This window comes from Puccinia triticina, chromosome 5A (genome assembly GCF_026914185.1).
Source record: "Puccinia triticina chromosome 5A, complete sequence".
In the NCBI taxonomy this organism is placed as follows: domain Eukaryota; kingdom Fungi; phylum Basidiomycota; class Pucciniomycetes; order Pucciniales; family Pucciniaceae; genus Puccinia; species Puccinia triticina.
In genome coordinates this window covers 5438459-5464494 of record NC_070562.1, presented here as the reverse complement: position 1 = coordinate 5464494, position 26036 = coordinate 5438459, and the positions used below count along the sequence as shown (strand labels likewise).

At 45.8% G+C, this 26036-nt stretch overlaps 1 protein-coding gene across 1 annotated transcript; it reads right to left on the bottom strand.

Moving 5' to 3' along the window:
- Nucleotides 1–8594: 8594 nt before the first annotated feature.
- PtA15_5A650 (uncharacterized protein) lies at nt 8595–11233 on the bottom strand (the record flags this gene model as incomplete). Its single annotated transcript, XM_053169434.1, has 6 exons — nt 8595–8685; nt 9202–9404; nt 9525–9907; nt 9989–10591; nt 10661–11146; nt 11212–11233. The coding sequence occupies 6 exons, from the start codon at nt 11231–11233 to the stop codon at nt 8595–8597; spliced, it is 1788 nt and encodes a 595-aa protein (XP_053020631.1).
- Between the last annotated feature and the right edge of the window lie 14803 nt (nt 11234–26036).

Genomic DNA, 26036 nt, shown 5'->3' with positions numbered 1-26036 from the left:
TTCCACTGAATGTGGCTTACAATCTAAGCAAAAAGTGAATAATGATAGAGGTCAAATGAAACAAAAAAAAGAGGTAAAAGTCAAGAATAAATCCATGAGAACTATCAAAACCTCATCTGGAGAAAGTGAAGAATCAAATGGTAAGCTGAGGAACTTGGAGGGAAAATTAGAATCTGATTCAATTATGTCCCAGATGCATTCAGTATCAAAGAAGGTTGATTCTTCCAACCAACCCATTAACAGTAATATGATCAAGTCAGCCAGTGAGGTGTCAAAATTGATTGCAATTGCAATCCTTCGCAATAAAAGACATGAAATTCAACTTAGCAAAAATTTTGAGTCAAATATAGAGATTTTGTATTTTAACAAAAACAGTATTGTTGCTGAAGACCCATATAGGCATGTTCAAGACAGATTCCAGAAAATTTTATCTGAAATACCATTGAGTAGAATAGGAAGTATAATGTTGGATTCTAATACTTGCTCAATATGGTTTAATGAAGTATACTCAGCCTCTCGTATCACAGTTTACAATGACATGGTCAATAGTGGATTATATAGCAGGAGCAGTTTCAACAAAAGTATCCAAATAAGGAAATATAAAAACCTTCTGGAAAATAAGCAAATATGGTTCAAATTTTGGGAAAGACAGGCCAACATTAGATTTCAGGAAGAGATGGTAAACCAAATATTCTCAGAGTCAAACGAAATCCTCAAGGACATATTAGCATTGTTCCTATTCCATGTTCAAATGATTGATCACATAATGAATCCATGTGAATCCATGGAGCAAAAGATCAAGAATGTCCCAGCCATAATAAAACAGGCGGTACAAGTTTTCAAAGATTGTGCTCCATTTCTATTGAGTGTGCAAAAGTCCAAAATTGAGGGTAGTTCATTCTATTCCCGTTGGATTTGGAGCTTTTTGAAATGCTGGATTGAGCAATCTTCCATACAGGACTTGAAAGAAATTGCTCTCAAAGGAGAAAAAATAAAAGCACTATTCAAGGCATTCTTTAACCTAATTTTTATATCATCATCTGAACAGTTAACCAATCAACTAAGGTTTACAGGCAAATTTAAGATGAAAAAAATGTATTTCAATCAAGATATCTTTCCTCTTGAAGATTCAACTCAAAATATCCAAAACCAAATCAATAGTATACTGAGAAAGATAGAACAGGGTCCAACAACAGGAAGTATCATGTTGAATTCTGAAAATGCCACCAAATGGCTCAATAAAATTAAGCAAGTTTGTGCAGTTCCATATGATCATGAGGATGGTACTGTCAAAAATGAGGACAGCTTCAAGAGACGCTTGAGACATTCTGATCATTTGCAATCAAAAACTGTTGAAGAATTCCTTGAAACAAAAAATCTATGGATAACCTTCTGGGAAAGACAGAACAATATCAACCTTGATCTCAACCTTGAAATAGAATTGCTGGAAAAGGTAGACTTCCCATGGTTTCTTGTAGAGAAAACATATCCAGTGTTTCTGTTTTACGTGCAGATGATTGACATTATAATTGTACCAATTGGATCCAGTGAAAAAAATGAGAAATATCATCAGGATCTTCTAAAAAATGCAAAGAAAAGTTTTGAGAAGTTTGTAACCTTTCCTTTAGGCTCATACAAAAACAGAAATAGCAAGCAAAACATCTCCAATCTCACATGGAAAGCTTTGGAATATTATTGGCTGGAGACCACTGGGAATGAGGAATTGAGAAAAATTGCCTTTTCACCAAATCACAAGATACTCCATCATTTCAAAGTATTCTCCAACACAGTCTTTAGAGCCTCAATTGGAAACTTAAATATTCAATTGAATTATTTTGATGTTTAGATATTTAAATTTGGCTATTGGGCAGTGGCAGGCAGCTGATCTGACACCAGCAAAGCTTATGGGAAATCTAAATTTCACTGGAATCCTCATTTTACTCAGAAGAATTCCAGTTATTCACACACAGTTTCTTGATTTGTAAAGCTCAGTAGGATTTGTGATTTTTTTTCTGAATCCAGGAATGAATGTACAAGGCTATCTCTGTCTTTATTTGGTCATTATACACAAGAGTGGCACCAATATTAGCTTAAAAATTGAGGCACCCCATGGTGTGATCAAGGTGTGCCATTGGGGCAAAACTCCACTGTGGTTGCACATACACTGACACTGGGTAGTTACGCTACCAGTAAGGGTAGCGTAAAAGTAACATAGCAATATTTTTTTGTTATCTTTACCACTATCAGTAACACTGGTATTTTTGTGTTATTGTTATCCAAATTTGTGGGGTTTTGGTTTGCGTGACATTATCTTGCAGCACATGCATGTTTTTATTTCCTCCATTACATTACTCAGGGAGGCACAGAAATGTAAATACTAGCAAGGAAACTCATAACTTAATGAAAGCAGGGATTCACTTTTTTGAAGGGAGGGTTGCCATTAAAGCCTTCCCCACGGGGCCACATCAGGCTACTAACGCAGTGCAACATGGTTGAGGGGAGTAGGCTCCCGCAAAGACTACTACAAACATCTGAGGCTGCCAAGAATAATCTCTTGACAACGCAGGAGCTTCCAGCGGCTCCCAGATATGCATGAGCCATCTGTTCAGGCATGATGTTATGTAATCGAGGTGCTGGAGGTCCTTTTCTTCCTGTAAATAATCTTGGATTTACGTATGGAGCTAATAATGATGAATGAAAAACTGGGTGAATTCTCTTTAATTCCGGAGGAAGGGAAAGGCGATATGCTTTGCAACCAATAGACTTAGCAATTTTGAAAGGTCCCAATTTCTTGAAATCCAAGTTTCCCAATGGTCTCTTTGTGGCTATATTCTTTCGCAGAAGCCATACCCAATCTCCTGTTTGAATTCTGCCCCGCGCACACCGCAGCAAGTGCGCGTTCTCAATTGTGCCTTGGTTCATTCCTTGACCTCCAACCCACTCATCCTCTTCTTGTTTCCGATCTCTACAACTCGTTTCAACTCCTAGTTTCCGATCAAGCGTCTCAACCTTCTCCTCCGCCTCAAAACATGAAACAACCATCCCAACCACAACTCAGCCCGCAACAATCATCCTCACAACCACAACTCGACCGCTCATCTAGCAAATATAAATAGTGCCGCTTCTTGCTCTTGAAATCAATCCTCAGCAGCCTCCCCCACTTGACAAAAACAAATCAACTACCTTATCTGCTCAGCTTCCGCACCGCTCAAAAAACCGCCATCATTCCCGTCCTCAAAGTCTCCATCAGACTTCGCCTCCTACCTTCCCTTGTCCTATTTCTCTTGTCTCTCATCAAGTCTCACCAGCGTCAACACCAGATTGAATTCTCTCCAAGCTCATCTGCGATCATTCTCACTGCGCCAACGCTCTCACTTGACTTCATCAATTGGATCTTTCCAATTTGGTGAGAAAAGATCACAGTCTCCACATTGCTCACTCCTCAAGTCCTTCGCTCAAGATTTCTTTATTGACCTTAATTTTCTCCTTCTCACCGCAGTGTCTACTACTTGTCCATCTTTGATCTTATTTACTTTAGTCTGTCTGCTCTTCTTCCACCAAAATCATCCTCACATCGCGGTATGCTTTCCTTTCTTATTTGTTTGCTATCTTGCTTAAAATGTTGTTCTCTCCTCTGACAAATCTTGTTATTTTAGTTCTGGTTTTAGTCTCAGTAATAAATCCTTTTTTTCTTCATCTCCTTCTTTGAACCCCGGGCTTTCACGACATCGCTTGTCAAAGTATTCTTTCTGCACTTCCTTTGCTTGTCTCATGAACTCTTGCAACAAAAATTGCACATCGGTCAGCCTTTCTACTAATTCATCTGCTGCTGGAACTAAAGAACCGCTCGTTATTGAATTAACTCGAGCGTGGAAGGAATACTGAGCAAAAAACGGTGAATAGCCCGTTGAAGCTGAGACGGAAGTATTGAAAACCAATTCTGCCATGGGAAGCAAATCGGCCCGGGTAACACACCACCACTTTTCCCACTGTTGAGGCTAAGGAAAAATAACAGCGCGCGCTGACCGCTTGGCTGCTCAAGTTGGCACCCTACTGTGTACTGTGATGCAGTCCTACACCAAAACTCGACCCCCGGCAACGCCTGGCGGGTACTGCGGGTACTCATGAGGGGACCCGCGGGTACACCTCTTAAAAAAAGGTGATCGGAAGGAGGGAGGAACCCCGTCCGGTCTCAGAGGTTGCAGACGTAACCTCGGCGACCTATACAACCTCTGCAACTGGAAGGGACACCTACCGGTCGTCGAGGTCATACAGCCGGAGGTGATTCCTTCCCCTCGTCGAGGTCGTATTACCTTGGTGACCGGAAGGGATTTTTTCCGCTTGTTGAGCTCGTATTTCCCCTGTGACCTACCAGAAGGAATCCTCAAAGCCATAAACGGAAACTGAGACATTGGCCCAACATGTGTTTCCATGGTTGGTCTAACCAGTCCAAACACTCAGGGTTGGTGCCAAAGGGGAATGGTGGTGTCCACCACGGTCACTTCAAATTTTACAAATGTTTTGGATTGAGTTTGGCATGTTTCAATGCAATACATCATTTGAAGCATTGTTTAAAAGCTGCATACACTCCATTGATAAACTGATTACAAAAATTTTAACCTGGTTTATGTCTCAGCTAGCCATCCAGAAATACTCAACATTTGATTTTCCTTGTTAAATACCCCCTTTTCCTCAATCCTGCTAAACCAGGTTAATTACTGGCTTCCTTGTTTCTGATTTTCATCCCCAACAAATTCTAAATAAAGCACTCTTTCAGGAACATTAAGGCTTCTCATTTCACCAAAATTTCTTCTTCTTACAAGGAAGATACCAATGAAAAATAAGTTTCACCCCATAGCCCTTTTGGGGGTGCTTATAATTGTGTGTCATGCAATGGAAATGTGTGAGCATGGCAATGCTAACCTTTTGCACAGTCATGAATCTCAGGTCCAACAGCCCAACCCCACAGATCTTCTTCATAATCAAGATTTGAGCTTGCGGATTGATTACCAACATGATACACAAAAATCATTGTACCAAAGAAATAGCGGTGGCAACTCTGGAATTGCTTCAAAAGATGAGTCCTGGTCTAAAAAAAACTACTTGTGTAAAGACCTGGCAGTTCAAGAGAAAACCCACTATCAAGAATCTGGCCTTCAGTTTCCTTCTTCATTTTTACTAGCCAGGAGAACCAGATATCCAGACAGAAATCTTACCAACACAAAACAACCGGCATGCTCCAAATCCTCAATCACTAAAACTAAACCCCAGAATGAGGTGGATCTGGCAGGTGATTTCTTGACATCATCCTACATTACAACTGCAATTGAATCAGACAAAGGAAAGAAATTTGGTTCATCTTCTTACAATAAGCAAGGTCTTTGCAACACCTTAAAATCACATCAAATGAAGAATATTAGCGGCTCAATGCCATATCACAGTAATGGAAAATCATCTCCTAATGATCAGCTCATTTTCCCAGTCGCCAAGAGGATTAAAACTACTCTATCTTTATCACAAACTGGGTCACAAATAAGAAAAAATGACAACATTCTTTTTGAAAAATCAAAAACAGAAAAAGGTTTTATTGAAAATAAAAATTCCAAACCATTAAAAGGATTGAATGGTGCTCCCATGAGCAAAGAAAGACACCTTAAAAAGTCAATTGGCTCCAGCTCAGTCAAGGGAGGTCAATCAAATCAACCAAGAATAGTAAATTCAAACAATGTTACTTCTCCCCTCATTGGAAATGGGAAAACCAGAAAAATTTGTGATAATAAATTTGAAGAAAGAGTCTTGAAGAAAACAAAAACTATCAAAACCTCAAATGTCTTTTCTAAAAATTTAAAACAAGATAAAAATGATAAATTTGTCTCATCCCATATGGATAGACCATCTGCTACAGCAGTGCCAGCATCAACACCTCCCAATAATTTGATTCTAAGTAATGGTGACTATATAGGAAGATTCAGTGAAAAACTGGAAGCTGGAATGAGCTCAAGACCCTTCAAAATACCAGGTGACAATTCAATCCCTTTGAACTCAAAGTATTCCACCCTCCAACCTGGTTCAAGTTATAAATTAAACATCAGAACAGGTGATGACAAGATTGTATATCATTCAGTAAAAAGGAGAAAGACAAGCCAAGATTTCGCTGAATGTGGCTTACAATCTAAAGGAAAAGTGAATAATGATAGAATTGGTAAAATGAAACAAGAAAAAAGAGGTACAATTCAAGAATAAATCCATGAGAACTATCAAAACCTCATCTGGAGAAAGTGAAGAATCAAATCGTAAGTTGAGGAACTTGGAGGCAAAATTAGAATCTGATTCATTTATGTCCAAGATGCAATCAGTATCAAAGAAGGTTGATTCTTCCAACCAACCCATTAACAGTGATATGATCAAGTCAGCCAGTGAGGTGTCAAAGTTGATTGCAATTGCAATCCTCCGCAATAAAAGACATGAAGTTCAACTTAGCAAAATTTTTGAGTCAAATATAGAGATTTTGTATTTTAACAAAAACAGTCTTGTTGCTGAAGACCCATATAGGCATGTTCAAGACAGATTCCAGAAAATTTTATCTGAAATACCATTGAGTAGAATAGGAAGTATAATGTTGAATTCTAATACTTGCTCAATATGGTTTAATGAAGTATACTCAGCCTCTCGTATCACAGTTTACAATGACATGGTCAATAGTGGACTATTTAGCAGGAGCAGTTTCAACAAAAGTATCAAAATAAGGAAATATAAAAATCTTCTGGAAAATAAGCAAATATGGTTCAAATTTTGGGAAAGACAGGCCAACATTAAATTTCAAGAAGAGATGGGAAACCAAATATTCTCAGATTCAAATGAAATCATCAAGGACATATTAGCATTGTTCCTATTCCATGTTCAAATGATTGATCACATCATGAATCCATGTGAATCCATGGAGCAAAAGATCAAGAATATCCCAGCCATAATAAAACAGGCAGTCCAAGTTTTCAAAGATTGTGCTCCATTTTTATTGAGTGTGAAAAAGTCCAAAATTGATGGTAGTTCATTCTATTCTAGTTGGATTTGGAGCTTTTTGAAATGCTGGATTGAGCGATCTTCCATACAGGACTTGAAAGAAATTGCTCTCCAAGGAGAAAAAATAAAAGGACTATTCAAGGCATTCTTCAACCTAATTTTTTTATCATCATCTGAACAGTTAACCAATCACCTGAGGTTTACATGCAAATTTCAGATGAAAAAGATGTATTTCAATCAAGATATATTTCCTCTTGAAGATTCAACTCAAAATAGCCAAAAGAAAACCAATAGTATACTGAGAAAGATAGAACAGGGTCCAAGTACAGGAAGCATCATGTTGAATTCTCAAAATGCTCCCAAATGGATTAATCAAATTAAGCAAGCTTGTGAAGCTCCATATAATCATGAGGATGGTACTGTCAACAATGAGGACAACTTCAAGAAACACTTCAGATATTCTGATCATTTTCAGTCAAAGACTGTTGAAGAATTCCTTGAAATAAAGAATCTATGGATAACCTTCTGGGAAAGACAGAACAATATCAACCTTGATCTCAACCTTGAAATAGAATTGCTGGAAAAGGAAGACTTTCCATGGCTTCTTGTGGAGAAAACATATCCAGTGTTTCTTTTTTATGTGCAGATGGTTGACATTATAATTGTACCAATTGGATCCAGTGAAAGAAATGAGAAATATCTTCAGGATCTTCTAAAAAATGCAAAGAAAAGTTTTGAGAAGTTTGTAACCTTACTTCCTTTAGGCTCATATAAAAACAGAAATAGCAAGCAAGTCATCCCCAATCTCACATGGAAAGCTTTGGAATATTATTGGCTGGAGACCACTGGGAATGAGGAATTGATAAAAATTGCCTTTTCACCCAATCACAAGATACTCCAACAATTCAAAGTATTCTTCAACACAGTCTTTAGAGCCTCAGTTGAAAACTTAAATATTCACTTGAATTATTTTGATGTTTAGATATATTTAGGCCCTGTTTGGCACTGATATAATTATAGGTGATATAATCACCAATTGATTTATTAAAAACACAAAAGTTAACATAAAGCCTCCAAGCCTTTTTTGGAGGCAACCTTACATTATATCACTTCATATTGGTCAAAAGTGATACAATGGTATGATGGTGCTGAAGATAACTGAATCAGTTGCATCTGATTTCAAAGTTGAATGGAAAAGCACTGTAGGTTGCCAACAACAAGATTTGGAGGCTTCATGTTGAATTTTGTACATTTTATTGAATTAATCAGTGATTATATCACCTATATTTATATTGGCGCCAAAGAGGACCTTAGAAATGGCTGCAAGGCAGTGGCAGTCAGCTAATCTGACACCAGCAAAGCTCATGGGAAATCTCACTTTAATATTCATTTTACTTGGAAGAATTCCAGTTATTCATACACAGTTTGATGATTTGTAAAGCTCAGTAGGATTTGTGATTTTTTTGCTGGATCCAGAAATGAATGTAAAAGGCTATCTCTGTCTTTAGTTGGTCCTTATACACACAAGAGTGGTAGTAATATTAGCTTGAACCTTGAGGCACCCCATGGCGTGATCAAGGTGTGTCATTAGGGCAAAACTTCACGGTGGTCGTACATTGCAGAATAAACTGGACCACGGCCGGTTCGAGCGTTCCTGGCAGCGGGCTGCGAATAACGTGGCGGCTGGGCTCTTCAGCTACATACTACTGCCTAAAATATATGCTCCAACAACCTCATCAAGGAGCGAACCATCCCTCATATTACACACATTATCTGTGATGTAAAACAATCTTTTAGCTGTGGTTTGTATATCTTTCTCTTTCTTGTAAGCCTCGAATCTCAAGCGGATGGAATTTTTGGGTTCTATATATATACGTATATATGGATGTAAAAAAACAAAAAGAGGGGGGGTGGAGACACAAGGAAATCAGAGAGGTTTGATTTTTTGTGGGGTTATAGAGAGAAAAGGCCAACAAAAGGAGAGAAACAGAAAAGATGTAAAGAAAGAGATAGGGAGAGTTCCGAGGAGGAGGGTGGCGTGAGGATTAACGGAGGGCCGAATGTGACGCAGAGGAAGCGGAAGAGGAAGAGGAGGAGGCCAGCGCGCGATGATTAGGGTGAGGAATGTTAAGGTTATTATGGGGGAGTGTAGGGGGGTTAATGTCTCGATGGTAGGCCAACGACGCGGCGACGGGTTTCAAGCTAGGGGTAGCGATGGTCGGGACTGCGGGTGGGGCGACTGCGGGGGAAGACATGAGGTGCTGGACCGGGCTAGCGTAAGAGGTGGCGAGGAGCTTCTGGACCTGGAGTTGGTGGAGGTGGCGTTGCTGGTCGGTCTGGCCGGGCGGCGCGCCCAGATGTGGCCGGAGCGGGCCGGCTTGCTCCTGTTGGTGAAGGGCCGGATGGTGGTGGTGATTGGCTGGAAGCCCATGATGATGATGCTGTTGTTGTTGTTGCTGTTGTTGTTGTTGGAGGAGCTGGAGCTTGGAGATGTTGTTGTGGACGGCCTGGCCGTTCAACGGGGGCCGATTGACGAGCAAGTCCGGCGTAGAGATCATTGCGGGCGGGCCGCTGGGCCCGATGCGGGCGTTCGCCAAACTGGGGTCGCGTCTGGAGGACACGGGCCCTGGGACGGAGTGGGGCAGATATTGGGGCGACGAGCCGATGGGAAGACCGGCGCCGATGCGCGGGGTCGATGCTGCCGACGGATTCGAGCGTTGGGTGTGCTCGAGCACGCTGATCAGTTGCGGGCTCGGCTTCGAGACCAGCATGGATTCGTGGATGCCCACCGGGTTCGTCGGCGGGAGCAGCCCGGTATAGACTGCTCTTGCGCAAGCGGAATCCGCACCGGCGCCGATGGCAAGCACCTTATACGATTTCCGGATTGCTTCGGCCGACGGAATCACGCTCTGAGCCGCCTCCATCGTGCTCTCATCATTACCATCTTCGTCATCATCGTCATGCGAACCGGCCGGTCTCGGCCGACGCGCAATCACGCTTGAGAGGCGTTGGACGAGTTGGTGGGCCTCCGCTATCTCCTCGCGACTAGGCTCAGGATTGACGAGCTGGTTCGGGGCCGGATTCTGTCTGGGGTAGAGAGGGGGGGTCGACAGGCATGGGTCAAGATGGACTTCCTGACAGAGACGCAGTCTGTCGAGCTGTCTCTCTTGAAGATTGCTGATCAGTTTGGAGGTCTCGAGGAGAGTCGCGCTGATCTCTTGGCGTATCTTGCCCGGACTGGCTGGTGGGGGCGGTGGTTCCTTCGCTGGTGAGCTGGATGGGGTGGAAGGGGCGACAGACGATGATGACGTTTTCTGACGCTTTCGACCGCGTGAAGCAGGCGCGCTAGACTTCTTCTTTTTGAGGTTACTTGAAGACGTTGAGGAGTTGAGATTGTCGGCTGCTGGTGGCTCGATGAGCACATCATGGTACCGATGAGCTCGTCGAGACCAGAAATCGATCTTTTGTTTGCTTTGGAATAGGATCCTGGCTTGGTCGAGTGTTTGTGTGCTGGAAGTTGAATCGTAGCAGGGGGCAAATGAGGAATAAGCCGAATAGTATAATGATGAAACTAAAAAAAAGGGCAAATCAAATCAGCATGTATGCAAAATGAGAGCTCATTCAAGAGGTTCCACTCAACCACTTGAGCCGGAAAAGGGTGATGGCGAGAGCTTGGGCAGGCGCGTTTTAGTGGGTAGATTGTTGTAGACTGATGATGATGAAGATGGGTGGTGGGGTGGCAAGACATCGGCTAGGGTAAGTTTCTTGGCAGGTTCCTCTTTGATGGGGACTGGGCAGTGAATCTGGACGAGGTCGGTATCATTGGGTTGGTTGAACTGGCTGAGCTGATCGTCGTCTAGCGTCCATGTTTTGGCGGTGAAGAGGTCGAATCCGGCGGGCTGGTTTGAGGGTCGCTGGTTGGCTGGATGGTGGTAGCTGTAGTCGAGATGGCGATGGAGGATGAAGGTTTGTTCCTGGTCTGAATGGTTTGTGTCCGGCTGCGTGTCTGATGAGCTGGAGTCCGATTCAGAGCCGTTGGAGTGCAAGTCTGAGTCTGAGTCTGAGTCTGAGTTTGCGTCTGAGTTGGTGGCTGGTTTTGCTTCGGAGCGAGTGGTTCGGTTTGAGTCTGTTGTTTGCATCTCTTGTCAGTTTCTGTCCGCTTTCCGGAGGCTGATGGGCTGGTGTACTCACCAGTTGGTTTTCGTTGGACCATCGCTTGGTTGCTGCTGGGCTGCCTCGCGCTGTTTCCCCCTGTCGGCTGCAAAATTTGTTCCTCCCCCTGTACTACTCCCGGGGAGACTACCCGGGGAGGAGCACGTCCGACACCTCGGGGGTACTTCGGGGGATAGCACACATGCCCACCCGACCGCCCAGCATGCACTGAGTTTCCCTCGATGGACAAGCCAGCAGTAGAATCTATTTATACATCTGTTCTGCCTTGATGAGATGATACATGAACAGCCCCCAACGGTTGGAGAAACAGTTCTCCGTATCAGTCAATCTCAACATGAACAGTGGGTGGACAGAAAAATCCGTACCCCTGAGCTAAGGCTGGGACCCGAACCCCGGCTTTCGGGCCATGCCCCGGGGTTAGGGCATCGGGATGGGACTCACATCATGCCCCGAACCCCGGGTCATGATAGGCTCTGAGGATGGGGGCAAGGGTGCGTCTTTTTTTGAGTTTTCAACCCTTTTCTCTGCTCAAAATTCATTTTATGCATCTTTTACTTGTGTAGATACAACTCGCAATGATCAAAATGATAATGAAACAGGATCACAATGGGCTTGGTACCATTCCTTGAGGCAAATAAGGACCGGCCCCTCCTTCCCCTTGCCCTCAAACACTTCCATGCCACCTGCTCGGAAAGCACGCCAGTGACATCCACTCCGCAAACGAGGCCCGCTGGCTGGTCATCAAGGGCTACTACCGACGCCTGCCCACTTGCCCCCGCTCCCTGTGGGCAGCCTGTGGAGGAACAACAAGTCCCAGAAGAAGCTCGTCGCCTTCCTGGGCGGCCAGGACGTTAACAGTGCTTGGCCAAGCGCAAGGGCTGACACCAAACGGGCTCTTGTCGCAGCTGACGGGGGGCATTGCGGGACATTTGCAAGGGGTAGTAGGAGCGGCGCTGATCAGCAGACGCCTGGTGCAGGGAAGGGCAGCTGCACAGGACCAGTCCTAGCTGGACAGAGCTCAAGAGGTTGGCAATCCATGCGCTCGGATTGCTGTTCCACATTGGCCTCAAGACCGCCCGGGCCTTCCCCCAGACCTTGCTGCCCCCAAAGCTCATCTCCGTGACCACCAAGAACAAGGGCTTGCCCACCCCTATGCTTGCCATCACCGGCCTCCCCCTCGACTTTATGGTCCGAGCCTCCAGCGGCGAGGACTAGATTCCCCTCTGGGGTTGAATTTTCTTGGTTCCATCCCCGGGGTTCAGGGCATGCCCCGATCAATCCGGGGTCTGTGCTTTGGGAAGAGCTTCATGACCCGTCCCAAACCCCAGGTCCCACCCTTACCCTGAGCACCGGGATCAGATTTGGTGACACCCCCCTGTGACACTCATGTCTATGTAGGTGCTACCTATGTAGCTGTTGAACGTCAATGGTCAACAGATCACTCGTGTCAATGGTTATTTCTCTGGACTATTCAATCAAAGTGAGTCTTTTCTTTCTATCTTGATTGATTTCATCACTAATTCAAGCTGTTTTTGATTTCTTCTTTGAAAAAATTAGGATGGTTCAAACCAAAGCCACCCGAAAACCAAACCTCTTGACCGAGACCAAGGCAATGATCTTTGGGATGGCAAGGGCAGGCAAGAGTTTGAACTTCCTTTCAAAGGAGTTCAAGACTGCCAAGTCAACGTTATCTGGAGTTGTTAACCACTGGAAGGAGCGCGGGAGTAACAAGTCCAAAAATCCGCCCGGTCGACCACCCATGACCAACAAGCATGATGAGCGCCAACTCCGACAACTTCTAGAGAACAATTGCCGCGAACCGATAAGACTAATTGTTGAGGGACTTTGGACTCCCATCTCCATCAAGACTGGCCGTCAACAAGCCCACAAGCTGGGCTTCAACAATTGAGTGGCTGTCAAGAAGCCCTTCATCAATGACAAGCATAAGGCCAGGAGACTCAAGTTTGCCACCTGCCACCTGGCTTGGACGGTTGACAACTGGTCACCAGGGAAAATGTGATGACAGCTGGTGGCAGGTGACATTGAGTTAAACATGTTCAGACACCTGAGCTACTGTGGCAAGACTCCACCATCAAAACAATGGCCCCTTTGTGGTCATTGGGGAGTCCCACTCAATGGGTTTTGGAGTATGATTGGAGACTGAACAAGAGTCTTCTTCACATCACCTGCCCTCAGGTGACCTCAATTTTTCCCTGGTGGGTGATCTATCCTCTGGACCAACAAGTTGTTGTTTAAGCTCGGGAAGAACTTGCAGGTGGTTGTTGTTTGGCAAAAGCCGGATGAGAAGTACCAGGAAGATTGCCTCGCTCCGACATTCAAAAGCGGGCAATCATCTACAATGATCTGGGGCGGATTTGTCAATATATCAAAGGTTCCAATTGTTTTCCTGCCCCCCAGAAGGACAAACGCCACACAGCTCATCAAAAATTTCTACAAAGGCAGCCTTCAACCTTTCATGGACAACATCAATGAGGCGCATTGTCCCACCCTCATGGAGGACAATGTGCCTGTCCACACGGCAATCATTGGCCGGAACTATTGGGCCAGCTAGGGTTGACAATCGGGGGGGTTTGGGCCGCCCACGGGCTAGCCTGCCTCAGCCTGCGACTTAATCGGACAGGCCGGGCCGGGCCAAAACCTCAGATTTTGCTGTCCGGCCCAAACCCGTGTCCGCAATGAGACAGACACGGGCTGTCCAGCAGCGCCCCGTCAGGCCAAATGGCCAGTGGGCCATGGCAGGCTGCCCGCGGGCAGCCCCCTGGGGGCCCACGGGCCAGGTAGAAGGACCCTCAAAAAATGTAGTTTTGGAGGAGGAGACATGTATTTTGACAATTCAAAGACATGTACTATGCAACAAGGGCAGCTACAAGCAAAAAGTTATAGAAAACAATGTAAAACAAAGTAGTCAAGAAAGAAGAAAAGAGGCTACTTCTTAATCCAGTCTTGAGTGCATAAGAGTGCTTTGGTGGTTTCGTCGCTCAGGCGGCTTTGGTAGTTGTCCAAGACATGCCCCCCAGTGGAAAAGGCCAATTCTGATGCCACAGAGGTCACCGGGGCCATCAAGATTACCTTGGCGAGCTTTGAAAGGGCCAGAAAGCGGCAGGCATTGATCTTCCACCAGCTGAGGAGATCAAACTGATCATCACTGGTTATGCCAACATTCCTCTCCTCAATGTAGAGGTCTAATTTGGCACCTGGTGCGTTGGATTGGCTGCTGTCTGTACACCAAGTTGCCAAGGTGAAGGGCACAAAGTTCATGAAGATTAGATTTTCACAGGGTTTCCTGTGGATTTTTTTAACCTTGTTCAACTCAGTAAATGCAGAAAAGGGAGATTTTTTCACAGGTCCTGTGACCGGGTCTTGGATTCCGGGATGGCACACTTATCATCTGAGCTTCTGGCTGCACCAGATGAGCAAGGCAAAGCCCACGGGCGCCTGATAGGCAGCCCGCGCCGACCCGCGCCGTTTAGCAACTTTAACAGGCCGGGCCGAAGCTCAATATTTCCACAAAAGCACTGTCCGCACCCGGCCCAAACCCGGCTGGGTTCGGGGCCCTGGCGGCCTGTTGGACACCCAGCCCAATTGTCAACCCTAGGGCCAGCCACAGTATCAAGAAGATCAATAACTGGCCAGCCCAGTCCCCTGATCTGAACCCCATCAAGAACGTCTGGAAGGACCTCGAGGTTGCTGTCCAGACGCTCTACAAGCCCCAATTGATCCCCGCACTCAAAGAAGCAATCAGCCAGGCCTGGGACAACTACCCAACCCAAACTTTTGACAACCTGCTCCATTCCATGCCACAGCAAATGCAAGCCTTTGTCAATGCAAAAGGTGGTTCGACCCGCTGGTAGAGAAAACTACGGCTTCAAACAACCAGCAAAAAAAAATCTTTTTTTTTTTTAAAAAAAAGAAGTAATTGATAGTTTTTGATCATTCCCCCTGTCATCCCAAGCATCCCTCCCACTTTCTCCTATATTTTTCTCAGCCCTAATAAAAAAAATAAAAAAATGCATAATTTGTTTGGTTTTTAACTTTTTTTTTTATCTGCAATGAAGTTCTAAACTTGTCATAGCAATTCTCACAGCCCTTTTTTGTCCCACTCCCCCCAAAACAGTGGCCAAAAATACCTTGTATTGACCCCCAAAAATAAGTGTTTGGGGGTTTGGATGTATTGGTCCACCCACTGAACGTTGTGGGTCATACTGCAACAGATATGGCGACTGGGCTTTTGTTTGGTTTTTTTGAGGAGAGATGTTCTTATCACAAATCTCTTTCATGGGAGGGCCCAGGTACAGCCTGGGTTGGCGCATTGTGTGGGACTTAGTTACCACCACCTTTGAGGGTGAGCATCTAAGGAAGGGTCTTTTTGTGCCATTCAGTTTTTCACCACCTACGTACATGGATGTCATTTCCACCATTGTATTTGTCTCATCTGTGCCTTAGTTATTCTACTGTTCCATTTCTCCATGAATTTCAAACAGTTCCCACTGCATCTCCTTTCAAAATTTGAGCTTTTCAGGTCCCTTCACCTGTGATTCATCCATTTCTATTCTTTAGTATATTGGGCTCACATAAATTGTACTTCACCAAGGGCCAATAATACAAAATATTGTTCAAAAAAGTGTGTCATAAAACAAAGGAGTGCCCCAGGAACCAAGCTCTGGTTAAGATTCATCAATGGATCATCCAGCTCATGCACTGAATCCACATTTTGAGGACATCAATTTGCAACCAAGATGCCAAGCTAGTATCTTCTTCCAAGGCTTCACATGTGGTGTTTTCTGTTCCTTTATACAAAGTGGGGTGGAAAAATCAATTTTGAAAGTAACAAAGGGTCAAAATGCCCCCACAGCGTCCCACTTCTGAGATGGTGAGTTTACTTGGGAGTGTGATATCTTGCCAAGATGATTATTGTGATTTTTGATAGAATTCGGGCTTGGGATTACGCGCTGCAGCTGATGAATGACAATGATAACCGTAAACAACAACTCTGACTCTGGACAACTACAACACTCTCTCTGCACACACCTGCAATGACGCAGGATTTATTTTGATTTTTTGGAAGTAAGGTTTTTGGTGAAGGACACGTAAGAGGGATTGATTAGTCTCTTCTTCACTTGATATTATTGTAAACGTGTTGAGTTTATTTCATAGATATAAAAGAAAATAACAATATTTGAGGAAAAAAGAAAATGGAGTTTTATAATCTAACCTGATGAATGACAATGATAACCGTAAACAACAACTCTGACTCTGGAGGACTACAACCAACGCTGAAACTGATCCGATACACATATTGGTATTTATTGATATTGGTTTGGTTTTTTTTCCAATACATCGTATCTGTATCGGTTCTGCAAACCAATACAATCCAGATGCATTGAGATATGTGGATCGGGTCCCCGATCCAATCCAATATTCAATAAATTGCTCAGGTGGGCCATTGGATTTTGTCCAAATGGGCCAGAAAAGAAAGAGAAAAAAATCAATACAATACCATCATATTGTATCTGTTTGTTGATACAATACGTGGTATCAAATTCTTGTGTATCAAAAAAACAATATGATCCATGGTATTGCCGATGTAAGACTCAAAAGTGGTTGTGAAATCCTTTTGCTGAATGGAGAAGGGGATGAAGGAGGTGCAAGCTCTGCCCTTCTATACTACCATAGAGAATCTGCCGTTGGACCGGCACCCGGGTGCCGCACCCGTTGTGGTGGTCAAAATGGTAGCAACACTGGGTCGCTACGCTACGCTACGCTATTTCAGCGCTACGCGTTAGCGTAGCGGCAAAAAGCGCCCGGCTATTTTGCATAGCGTTAGCGCGCTGTTAGCGCCGCTACGCTACGCTAATTTTCAGCGGCGCTAACAGCGCGCCAATTCTTTGTTAGCGTTAGCGCGCCGCTACAGTCGCTACGCTACGCTGCGCTGCGCTACAGCGCTTTTAGCGGAAAAAAAGCCCTTTTTTCCCGCTAAAGGCGCTGTAGCGCAGCGTAGCGCGCGCTCTTTTGCGCCCTGCATGTTTAGCGTTAGCGCAATTGCGCGCATCTGCGCTAACGCTACGCTATCAGCTAAAATAGCTGCGCACCGCGTGCGCGTAGCGTTAGCGCATATGCGTGCAATTGCGCTAACACTACGCTAAAAAATAGCGCATTTGCGCTGCGCTACGCTACGCTAACCGCTATGGTTAGCGTAGCGACCCAGTGTTGATGGTAGCCAAGCTCATTTTCAATCCTCAAGATCAGCCCTCAAGATCCTCAAAATCAAGACTCAAGCTTCAAGTTCCAACCCTCAAGATTCCCTCAGTTTCTCTCAGATTCTCTTTCTTCCCCCTTTCCCACTCTCTTCATTTTCACTTCCAACTCCTCCCCCTTCTCACTCACTTATCTTCACATTTCTTGGTCCTAACACAGATTATCTGTGGGTTTATTTTGTTATTTTGATTTGCTTGTTTTGTTTCTTCTGGCTCTGTTTCCCTCTCTTTTCCTCTCTTTCAGGTTTCTTATTTCTGGATTATTTTCTTCTCTCACTCTTCCATTTATCATGTCTCACATATTTGTCTGTTTTCTGCTTCATTTTTGTGTTGTGTTTCCTTTCTTCTTTTCTGTTGTCTTTGGTGTGTGCGCGCGCACGGCGCGCGAGGAGATGATGACATTCTTGTGACAGGCCTCCAGGAATCCAAGTTCCCGGCGAGCTTGGAGGATAGGAGGCCCATAGCATCCTGTTCTGATCCAAGTCAGGGGTTATCAATCTATTGATCTTTTTTTTTCCGAATCCGAGTCCGAAGAGTCCTGATCCCTGAGTCCCTTGCAACCATCAAGAATCCTATCAACAAAACCAAACGCCGCCGAGGATCCAAACCCCGGCGAAACAAATCAAAACCACTTCCCCCAAAGCTATCATTCGAATCCCCTACGACTCATCCCGACCATCCGTGAGGGCAGCTCCCAGAGCACCTTTTCCCCTCCCAGCGCTGCCGCCGGCCTAGCACCGGACGGAGCTCCATACCGTTTCACCTGAAAATAGGCACCCACACCCGTACCCGGCACCTGCCCGCGGGTGACGCGGGTGTACCGGCGGGTGCCGCCGGAAAGGATCCCTTCCGGGAGACAAGGCTGTTGTAGTCTTGTTGTCCGCAAGGGATCTGCGGACAACAAGGCTACCGTCGCTCGCAAGTGATCCCTTGCGGACGACGAGGCTGTATTTTGTCATCCGCAAGGGTTCACTTGCGGACAACAAGGCTACAACTCGTTGTCCGCAAGTGATCCCTTGCGGACGACGAGATACAGCCTCCTTGTCTGCAAGGGATCCCTTCCGGGAGACAAGGCTGTTGTAGCCTTGTCCTCCGCAAGGGATCCGGACAACAAGGCTAAAACAGCCTTGTCTCACTGAAGGGATCCCTCCCAGACGACAACACTACAACAGCCTTGTCTCCCGGAAGGGATTCCTCCCAGACGACAAGGCTACAACAGCCTCATCTCCCGGAAGGGATTCCTCCCGGACGACGGCTACAACAGCCTTGTCTCCCGGGAGGGGTTCCTCCCAGACAACAAGGCTACAACAGCCTTGTCTCCCGGAAGGGATTCCTCCCGGACGATGAGGCTATGCTGTAGCCTCTTTGTCTGGACAACCCAAACTCTGCCGCATCCGGGGGAGCTGGGGCGGTACCTGGGCAGGTACCCAGGTGCCGCACCCCTTTTACCCAAAAAACAGGCACGGGTGCAGGGCGGGTGCCGGAGGTACCTGCCAACGGGTTCCGGGTACCTGCCGCGGGTCCAACGGCAGATTCTCTATACTACCAGCTACAAGACCCACCAAGGTAAGCTTGTCAAGTTTTAATAAGTGATAGGAGTGGTTAGTTCAAGATAATTTTCTTGTGACACAGTATAAAAAGGTTGTTATTCAGTATGTAAGAATTGTTATATGTAAGTAAGAGGGTTGAGTGGGTACGTAAGTGTTTGGGTGTTGGGTGAGTATAAAACTTGATGAGTAATAAACTGAGGAAATAAAAATGGGGGGGAGAGAGCTCCTTGTATAGACAGATGTGAGGGAGTTTGGCTCCAGGGCAGCCCCTGAGTGAGGTATTCTAGCTGGCCTGTGCTGTACAGCATGAGGGAGTTAAGAGGGAGTGGCTGTGTACAATTTATGCAAGGGGTGCATACATGAGGAGGGGCTGTGCCAGATGATGTCATAGTTTATGCAAGGGGTGCATAAGCTGTGCAGGGAATGATCAGGTGATGTAATAAGACCAAACAAAGTGGAGTTAGAAGGAACTAGAATGTGGAGAACCATTCAGTTGAAGGGGCACAGCCTGCAGGGGCAGTGCTGCATGATGTCATATACATAAAAAACAAATCCAAACCAATATACATAGTGGGGATAGAATGGTGCGGGGAAAGGTGACTTGAGGCGCCTGACAGGTGGTTGACTGGGTGCTACAGGTTGTCCAAAGGGCCTAACTTCCAGTGTAGCGGGGCTCCAGTGATGCTTCCAGTGGGTAATAGGGGTTACTTTAGCCGTGGAGTCCATTTGTGGTGTCCAATGGATGGTATCTTGAGGCCTTCTGTATGTACATGAGGAAAACTTTTGATTTTTCACATTTTTGCGTACCACATCCTCCCCCAACTTATTGTCTGTCTCCAGACAATTCCGCTGTGAAGAGGGCCGTATCTTGAAGATTGAAGCTTGAAGGTTGATATATGTAGCTATGTTTTTTCTGGAATCCTTGAAAAGTTGGCCGCCAGACGTCTTGATACCGTTGGCTGAGAAGTTTTGTGGAGTAAAATTGACCAAAATGGACTTTTGTCACTTTTTGGGATTTTAACTTTCTTTTCAATGAGGGGTCAAAAAATGCTGTGCGCAGCTGCGCAGTAGTGGTTGCTGTGTCGTCGTGGGGTCGTAGTGGCCGCAGCTGTTGCGCTGGGCTTGCAGGTAGTGCGCGCACTTCAATCCGCGCGGCCTGGGTGTCGAGTAGTGATTGGGGACCTGATACCCGTCCGGTTGCTTTGAGTTTTGGCTTGCGCTGCTGCGCCGCGCTCCGTGTTTGGTTCCGACCGGAGGTGGAGTTACCTCGGCGGCGAGGTAACTCAGTCACCTCTACACGGCGGGGGTACTTCCTGCCCCGCCCGTTTGTGGAACCGACGAGAGGAGGGTAATTCGTGGAACCGACGAGGATCGGCTTGGTAACCCCTTGGTAAGCTCGTTGGTTCCACAAAACAGGGTTTTTCCACGTGGAACCGATGGGCTTCACACTTTTCCCCGTTGGTTCCACAATGTGCCTTCCTGGCACGCGTGGAGACCACGTCAGCTCGTTGCTCACGTCGGTTCCACGACATTTTCATTTTTTTTCTTACTTCCAGCCAAGACCATCTCAGGCTGGTCCTGAGGTTTTGAAAGTCCAAGAAAAATTGATTTTGAAGAGCAAGAAAAAAAATTGAAAACAAAAAAATAAGCAAAAAAACCAATCACAAACCCAATCGCAAACCATTGTTTGGGGGGTTGATAAGGTGTAAAGCAACCGACCCTTACACTGTGAAACTACGGGCAAATAGGTGTCGTTGCGGCCCGCAGCGTCACCTGACGTTGCATTTGGGGTCGCGGCCGCAGTGACTGCGCCTACTTGCGCAGTCACGCGGGCTTGCAACGACAGGGTGACGCTGCATCCCGCAGCGACAGCTACATGCCTGTAGTGTGAAAGAGTCGAGTTGTATGGCATTGCCACTACAAGCTCCCAGCCTGGTTGCGGGTTCAAGTCTCATGAGCAATGCTTTTGAACAAGCTGCGCATGTGCTGAATTTTTCACTGGCCCGCCTACGTGGCCACGTGGATTCCACGGGTACACATCTGTAAGTATCCGTGGGATCCTCGGGGCCATCACGAGGTGCCCCCGTGATCCACTTGGTGGAGACCCCGTGAACGTGTGGACCAACAGCCGCTGGTCCGACCTCGCGCAGGGGTCCCACGTGGACTCCTCGTGGATTCCACGGGTTATCCTCGTGGAAGGACTCCCCGGGTGTATTCAACCACCCGCCGCCATCGATATTTCGACTCAACTGCTGACTTCGCCCACCGCATACCGCCGCCTGCGTCTGTCAGACTCGGCTGTCGTGCTTGGTCCTGCATCTGAAGCCAAGTTGTTTGTATATGGAAACGGCCTCCGGTTTCTTCTGCCGTCGTCGATTCTGAATGTCCGGAGCCGAGCGCACCACCCTCGTAAGTCGTGTTTGTTTGTATTGATTCCTATAACTCCGTTGGCTATGGGCCCAACTGAATCCTTGTGAATAGGCCCTTCTGGCTAATATATCCAGGCCGCGTCATCTGAACTATGGACAGTACCATTGGCACTGTGTTTGGATTGATTACCTCGGCGATACCTTGGCGAGTCGCAGTCGAAGAAGCTGGCCAATGGACAAGGCATCCCCTTGTTTTCCAAGTCACGCTGGTGAGGGTTGCAGACAAGAGCTCATCACCTCCTGAAGAATATAAAAAGGCTCATACTCTTTGGCTTCAGAGCTTTTCCTCATCCTATCAGCTTCCATACCGGTTTCTTCAATAGCTCCTCCAGTAGTTAATATGATTTCTCCTTCCCGAAGAGCCTCCTATCCGTATAGTTTACGCCCTCGGGCGAGTTCCGCGGCAAATCGAGTGAGTGACCTTTTTGAAGAGGTTTCTGATTGAGCTAGATTGAACAGTTTGTTTCTTGTTCTCCAACTAGGGCGCTTCCCCACCCCAAAATTCTACCATGATCGCAAGAAGCCTGCTGAATCATCATCCGTTGTGGTGGCCCCTCTCGTGGCCAGCTAGTCAGGAGCAATTCCACCGCCTCCGCCAGCAGGATGATCATCAAGACTCAAATTCCTCCTCACTCCTCAAGACTCAAGAATTCCCCCCCTTCAAGATCCTCAAGACTCTCAAAATTCTACACTCTTCCTATCTCCCCCATTTTTCACCCCTCTCTTCCATACTCCTTTCTTTCTCAGTTTCCAACCCTTTTCACTTTTCTTGGTCCTAACACAGCATGTGCTGTGGGTTTATTTCCTTGTTTTGTTTCTGGTTTCTGTCTCTTTCTGTTTGTTTTTGCCTGTCTTGAGTGTTTGCTGTTCCCTCTTTCCTTTCTTCCTTTCTTCTCTCTGGTTCTTCTCTTTCTGTCTCATCTCACTGTGCTCTTCTTGTTTCTTTGTGTTGTGTTCTCTTTTTCCTTCTTCTCTTGTTTGTTGTGTGTGTGTGCGCGCGTAGCGCGCGGAGGATGTGATGAAATGTATGTGACATGTCACCCTGAGTCCAAGTTCAGCTCGAACTTGGATGATGGGTGGCCATGGCATTCTGATCCCCAGAATACGGTCCATCATCAGAGTTTATAGATCAGATCTTCAGAGTCCAAACCTTCGAGCTCCGCTCGCCAAATCATCATCATCAGAGTTTTTCCGGATCCCCTTCCTTCCTCTTCCTTAAGATCACATTTCTCTTTCCCTCAAAACAAACAACCGCCGCCGCGGATCCAAAACCCCGGCGAACATCTCAAAACCACCCCCAACACCACAGCTATCCCAATTCCTTTCAGCGCTCATCTCTACGGACCACCCGCTACGAGGGCAGCCTAAACAGCACTTCTCCCCTCACACGACTGCCGCCGCCTAGCACGGACAGGAGTCCCTCACCGTTAGTGCAGTCATCACTGGTAAGTGACTGCCTTCAGGATGACCCATTGCTGGCGGATGTATGCTGATAGTTTGTTTAGTCTGGGTCTGTTGATGTGCTCGAGCCTCATTCACCCTCCTTGCCCGATCGAATAGAATGGGCCAGGGAGCGTATGGATTTCTATTCTTGTCCAATAGATACCTTGATGCGTTGTTCCGAGTCCCCGGCGGCTTGTCGTCCGTTTGTAGTGGGTGATTCCGCGATTAACACCCTGGAGACTGTAAGCAACTGACTTGTCTTTGTTCTTGATGATCCTGCATGGGCTGACTAAATGTTTGAAGCTTTTGGATCCCCCCAACATAAATCAGCCCCCCCAGAATGGTGGCTCCTTTATAGCAGGTGCTCCTGCGATACCACCAGAGTTGGTTGGTTCGCCCCCGCGCTTCCGGGCTCCCACACCATTCCCTGCGGAATCTTCTGAAGTGGCCGGGCCAAGCCTGGCTTCGCCCGTATATTTCCTTGCAGTCCTGGATGGTGTCCCTCGGGTAACTCGCTGGTTTATCAGGCCGCATCCACGGATGTTCTCTGTCAGCTGGCTACTATGGCAGAGCCACCGTGACATAAAAATATACAAATAAAATATGAAAAGTAGTTTTACATATGAAAGAGACATTATTACTCTTACATATGTAAAACTACGCAAAAAACATTAAAAACACTTATAAATAATTAATTACTTAGCTTTGTGTAATTAATAAGTAAAATATTATGAAAGATTCTGATTCTACGGGTAAAATAACCTAGGGTACCTCACTTACATGTACCCTTAATTATTATCCCTTCCTTGTGTAAACTACCTTCAAAGTTTACGCAAGTGCATCACGCCCCGCGTGGATGCACTTGTATGCACATATATATATAAGTACATATATTTACAACCATTTTCAGTGACGTAACTGAGGTGTTGTGTACAGTTCAAAAGATAGCTTTATTTGTTGCGTGGCGCACCCAAGCCCGCGTGCTTTGTTGCCTAGAGCTCAAGCCCGCGCTCCTAGTGTAAATATATGCATAATGCATAAACTAGCCCGCAACCAAAGCGCTCAGGTTACCAATAAGTAAGAATGGGCCAGAATACGCCCCAATAACAATATTACATGTGTTATAGGGCTTGTACACATGTAATTAATCACCAAACAAGATGTAATTACCACGTCATTCAATATAAAAACATTCTAGACTGAAAAGAGCTCTTGCAGCGTGCACAGGAGACACTAGAAAGCGCCCCAGCTTCTCCCAAGCCTCACTACACGTAAATTACAACTGTAGTAAATATGTAGAAGGGGTCAAATGAACTGGAGCAATCAATAAGCGCCTCCAGAACATGTATAAAGCACTGCTTACACGTGTACTAGTACACAGAAGCCAGTTCTAGTACCTTCTGTGGCACATTTTCACGGAAATGAGCGTCACAGAACCCCCAAACCAGCCCCCATGACGTGTAAGGCACGTGTAAAATCACGCAGAACCTCTGTAAAAGGTCCTTGGCAACCCTTGTATCCAAGCCCCAAGGTTCCACGACCCACAGCGCCTTCTAGCGCAACCAAATTGCCTCAGAATGCGCCCACAAGTGTCCCCATGTCCCCTGGGCGCCCCTGGAGGCCTGCCTAGGCTATATAAAGGGCCCTTTCTCCGCCCAAAAGGAGATTCCCCAGCTTTACATTACCTATTAGAATTTTACCCGCCTTCAACAGCCTCATTAGCCTGTGATTTGCCAGGTAAAATACCTACTTTCGTGATTTTTAGCCCCAATTTCCGCCCTGAAGCTGCCCAGTAACCACCCTGCCCTCAAGATTACCTCCTCTGAGCGCCTCCAACTGCCCAACTTCACGCCTGAAGAACCTCAAGTGCCTCTAGGGTCTTATACTAGTAAGTTTAAGCCCCTTCTCTTGAGATTCTCTGCCATTTCTTTCTGGGATTTAAACCACACCTGTTTACAGGCCCCAGTTCTTCATTCTAGAGGGATTAAACACCCCTGATTTATCAGGCCCCTCTTTAAAATTAATTATATTCATTTTATTACGTCAAATTGGCCCAAATTGGCCCAAATTGCCTTGTTCTTACGCCATAATTCCCAACAATTACGTTGGAATTAACCCTTATAACCTTGTCTTAGAGTTTTATAACTCTAATCTTTTGCTTTGCACCACGTGTAGCTAGAAGGATAATACCCTTGGCATCACGTAGGCTGACAATTGGGGGTCTGGCCGGGAAATTTCCTTCAAATTCATTTGAAAGAAAGAGCCCTTATAAATCTTAATTTTTTACGTCAAAAATTTCCAAAATATACTCTAAAAAAAATACCTAAAAATATTCTCACTACTCTCTGAATTTTTTACGCCTTTAAAAACATTAAAACTGACAAAAATCACCTTTTTTTCTACCTTCTACGCCAAAACCAAACCAAAAAACCTAAAAATTCATCCAAGTTCGTCATTTTCTTCATCAAAATTCATCTAAAATTACAAAAATATATAAACAAAATTTTAAGTCTAATTTCTGACTTTTGTAGCGTGTTTTTTCCAGTGAATTTGCAGGAAAACGCCGAATTAATTCAGTATTATCTGAAACTGCTGCGCCTGCGCAAAGAAGCCGAACTCCGCGACTACCAACCCACCCCGTGGGAACAGCTCACCCCCGAGGAACAAATCATCCTCGCCGCCTACCACGCCCATATCCGCGAAGAAGAGGACCTAGACACCCTCCTCAAAATCCAACGATACCGCCGAGAAGCCAAAGCTAAAAAGAAAGCTTTCTACGACGCCGAATACCGCGCCAAAAGTAAGTTCCTTTTTTCTACAGCTCTCAATTTTCCCGATCAACTTATTTACTCGAAGCTGATCTCACCATCTAATCTCATCTACCCTACAGTGTCTGCTAGCATAGCCGCCGAGACTACTGTCGATAACCCGACTCCCGCCCCGACAGCTTCAACCGCTGACAAAACTCCCACCGGTAAGCTCCTAACTCACCTTCCTACAAACTAAATCGAACACGTTCGCTGATCATGGTTAACAAAAAAACTAGGTCCACTCGTCCCGAACTACGAGGGCCACTCCCACCTCCAACGCGAGCTCGCGGCGGCAAAGGAGCTGCAAGACCGGGTCAAGAGGATGCAGGTCACCAC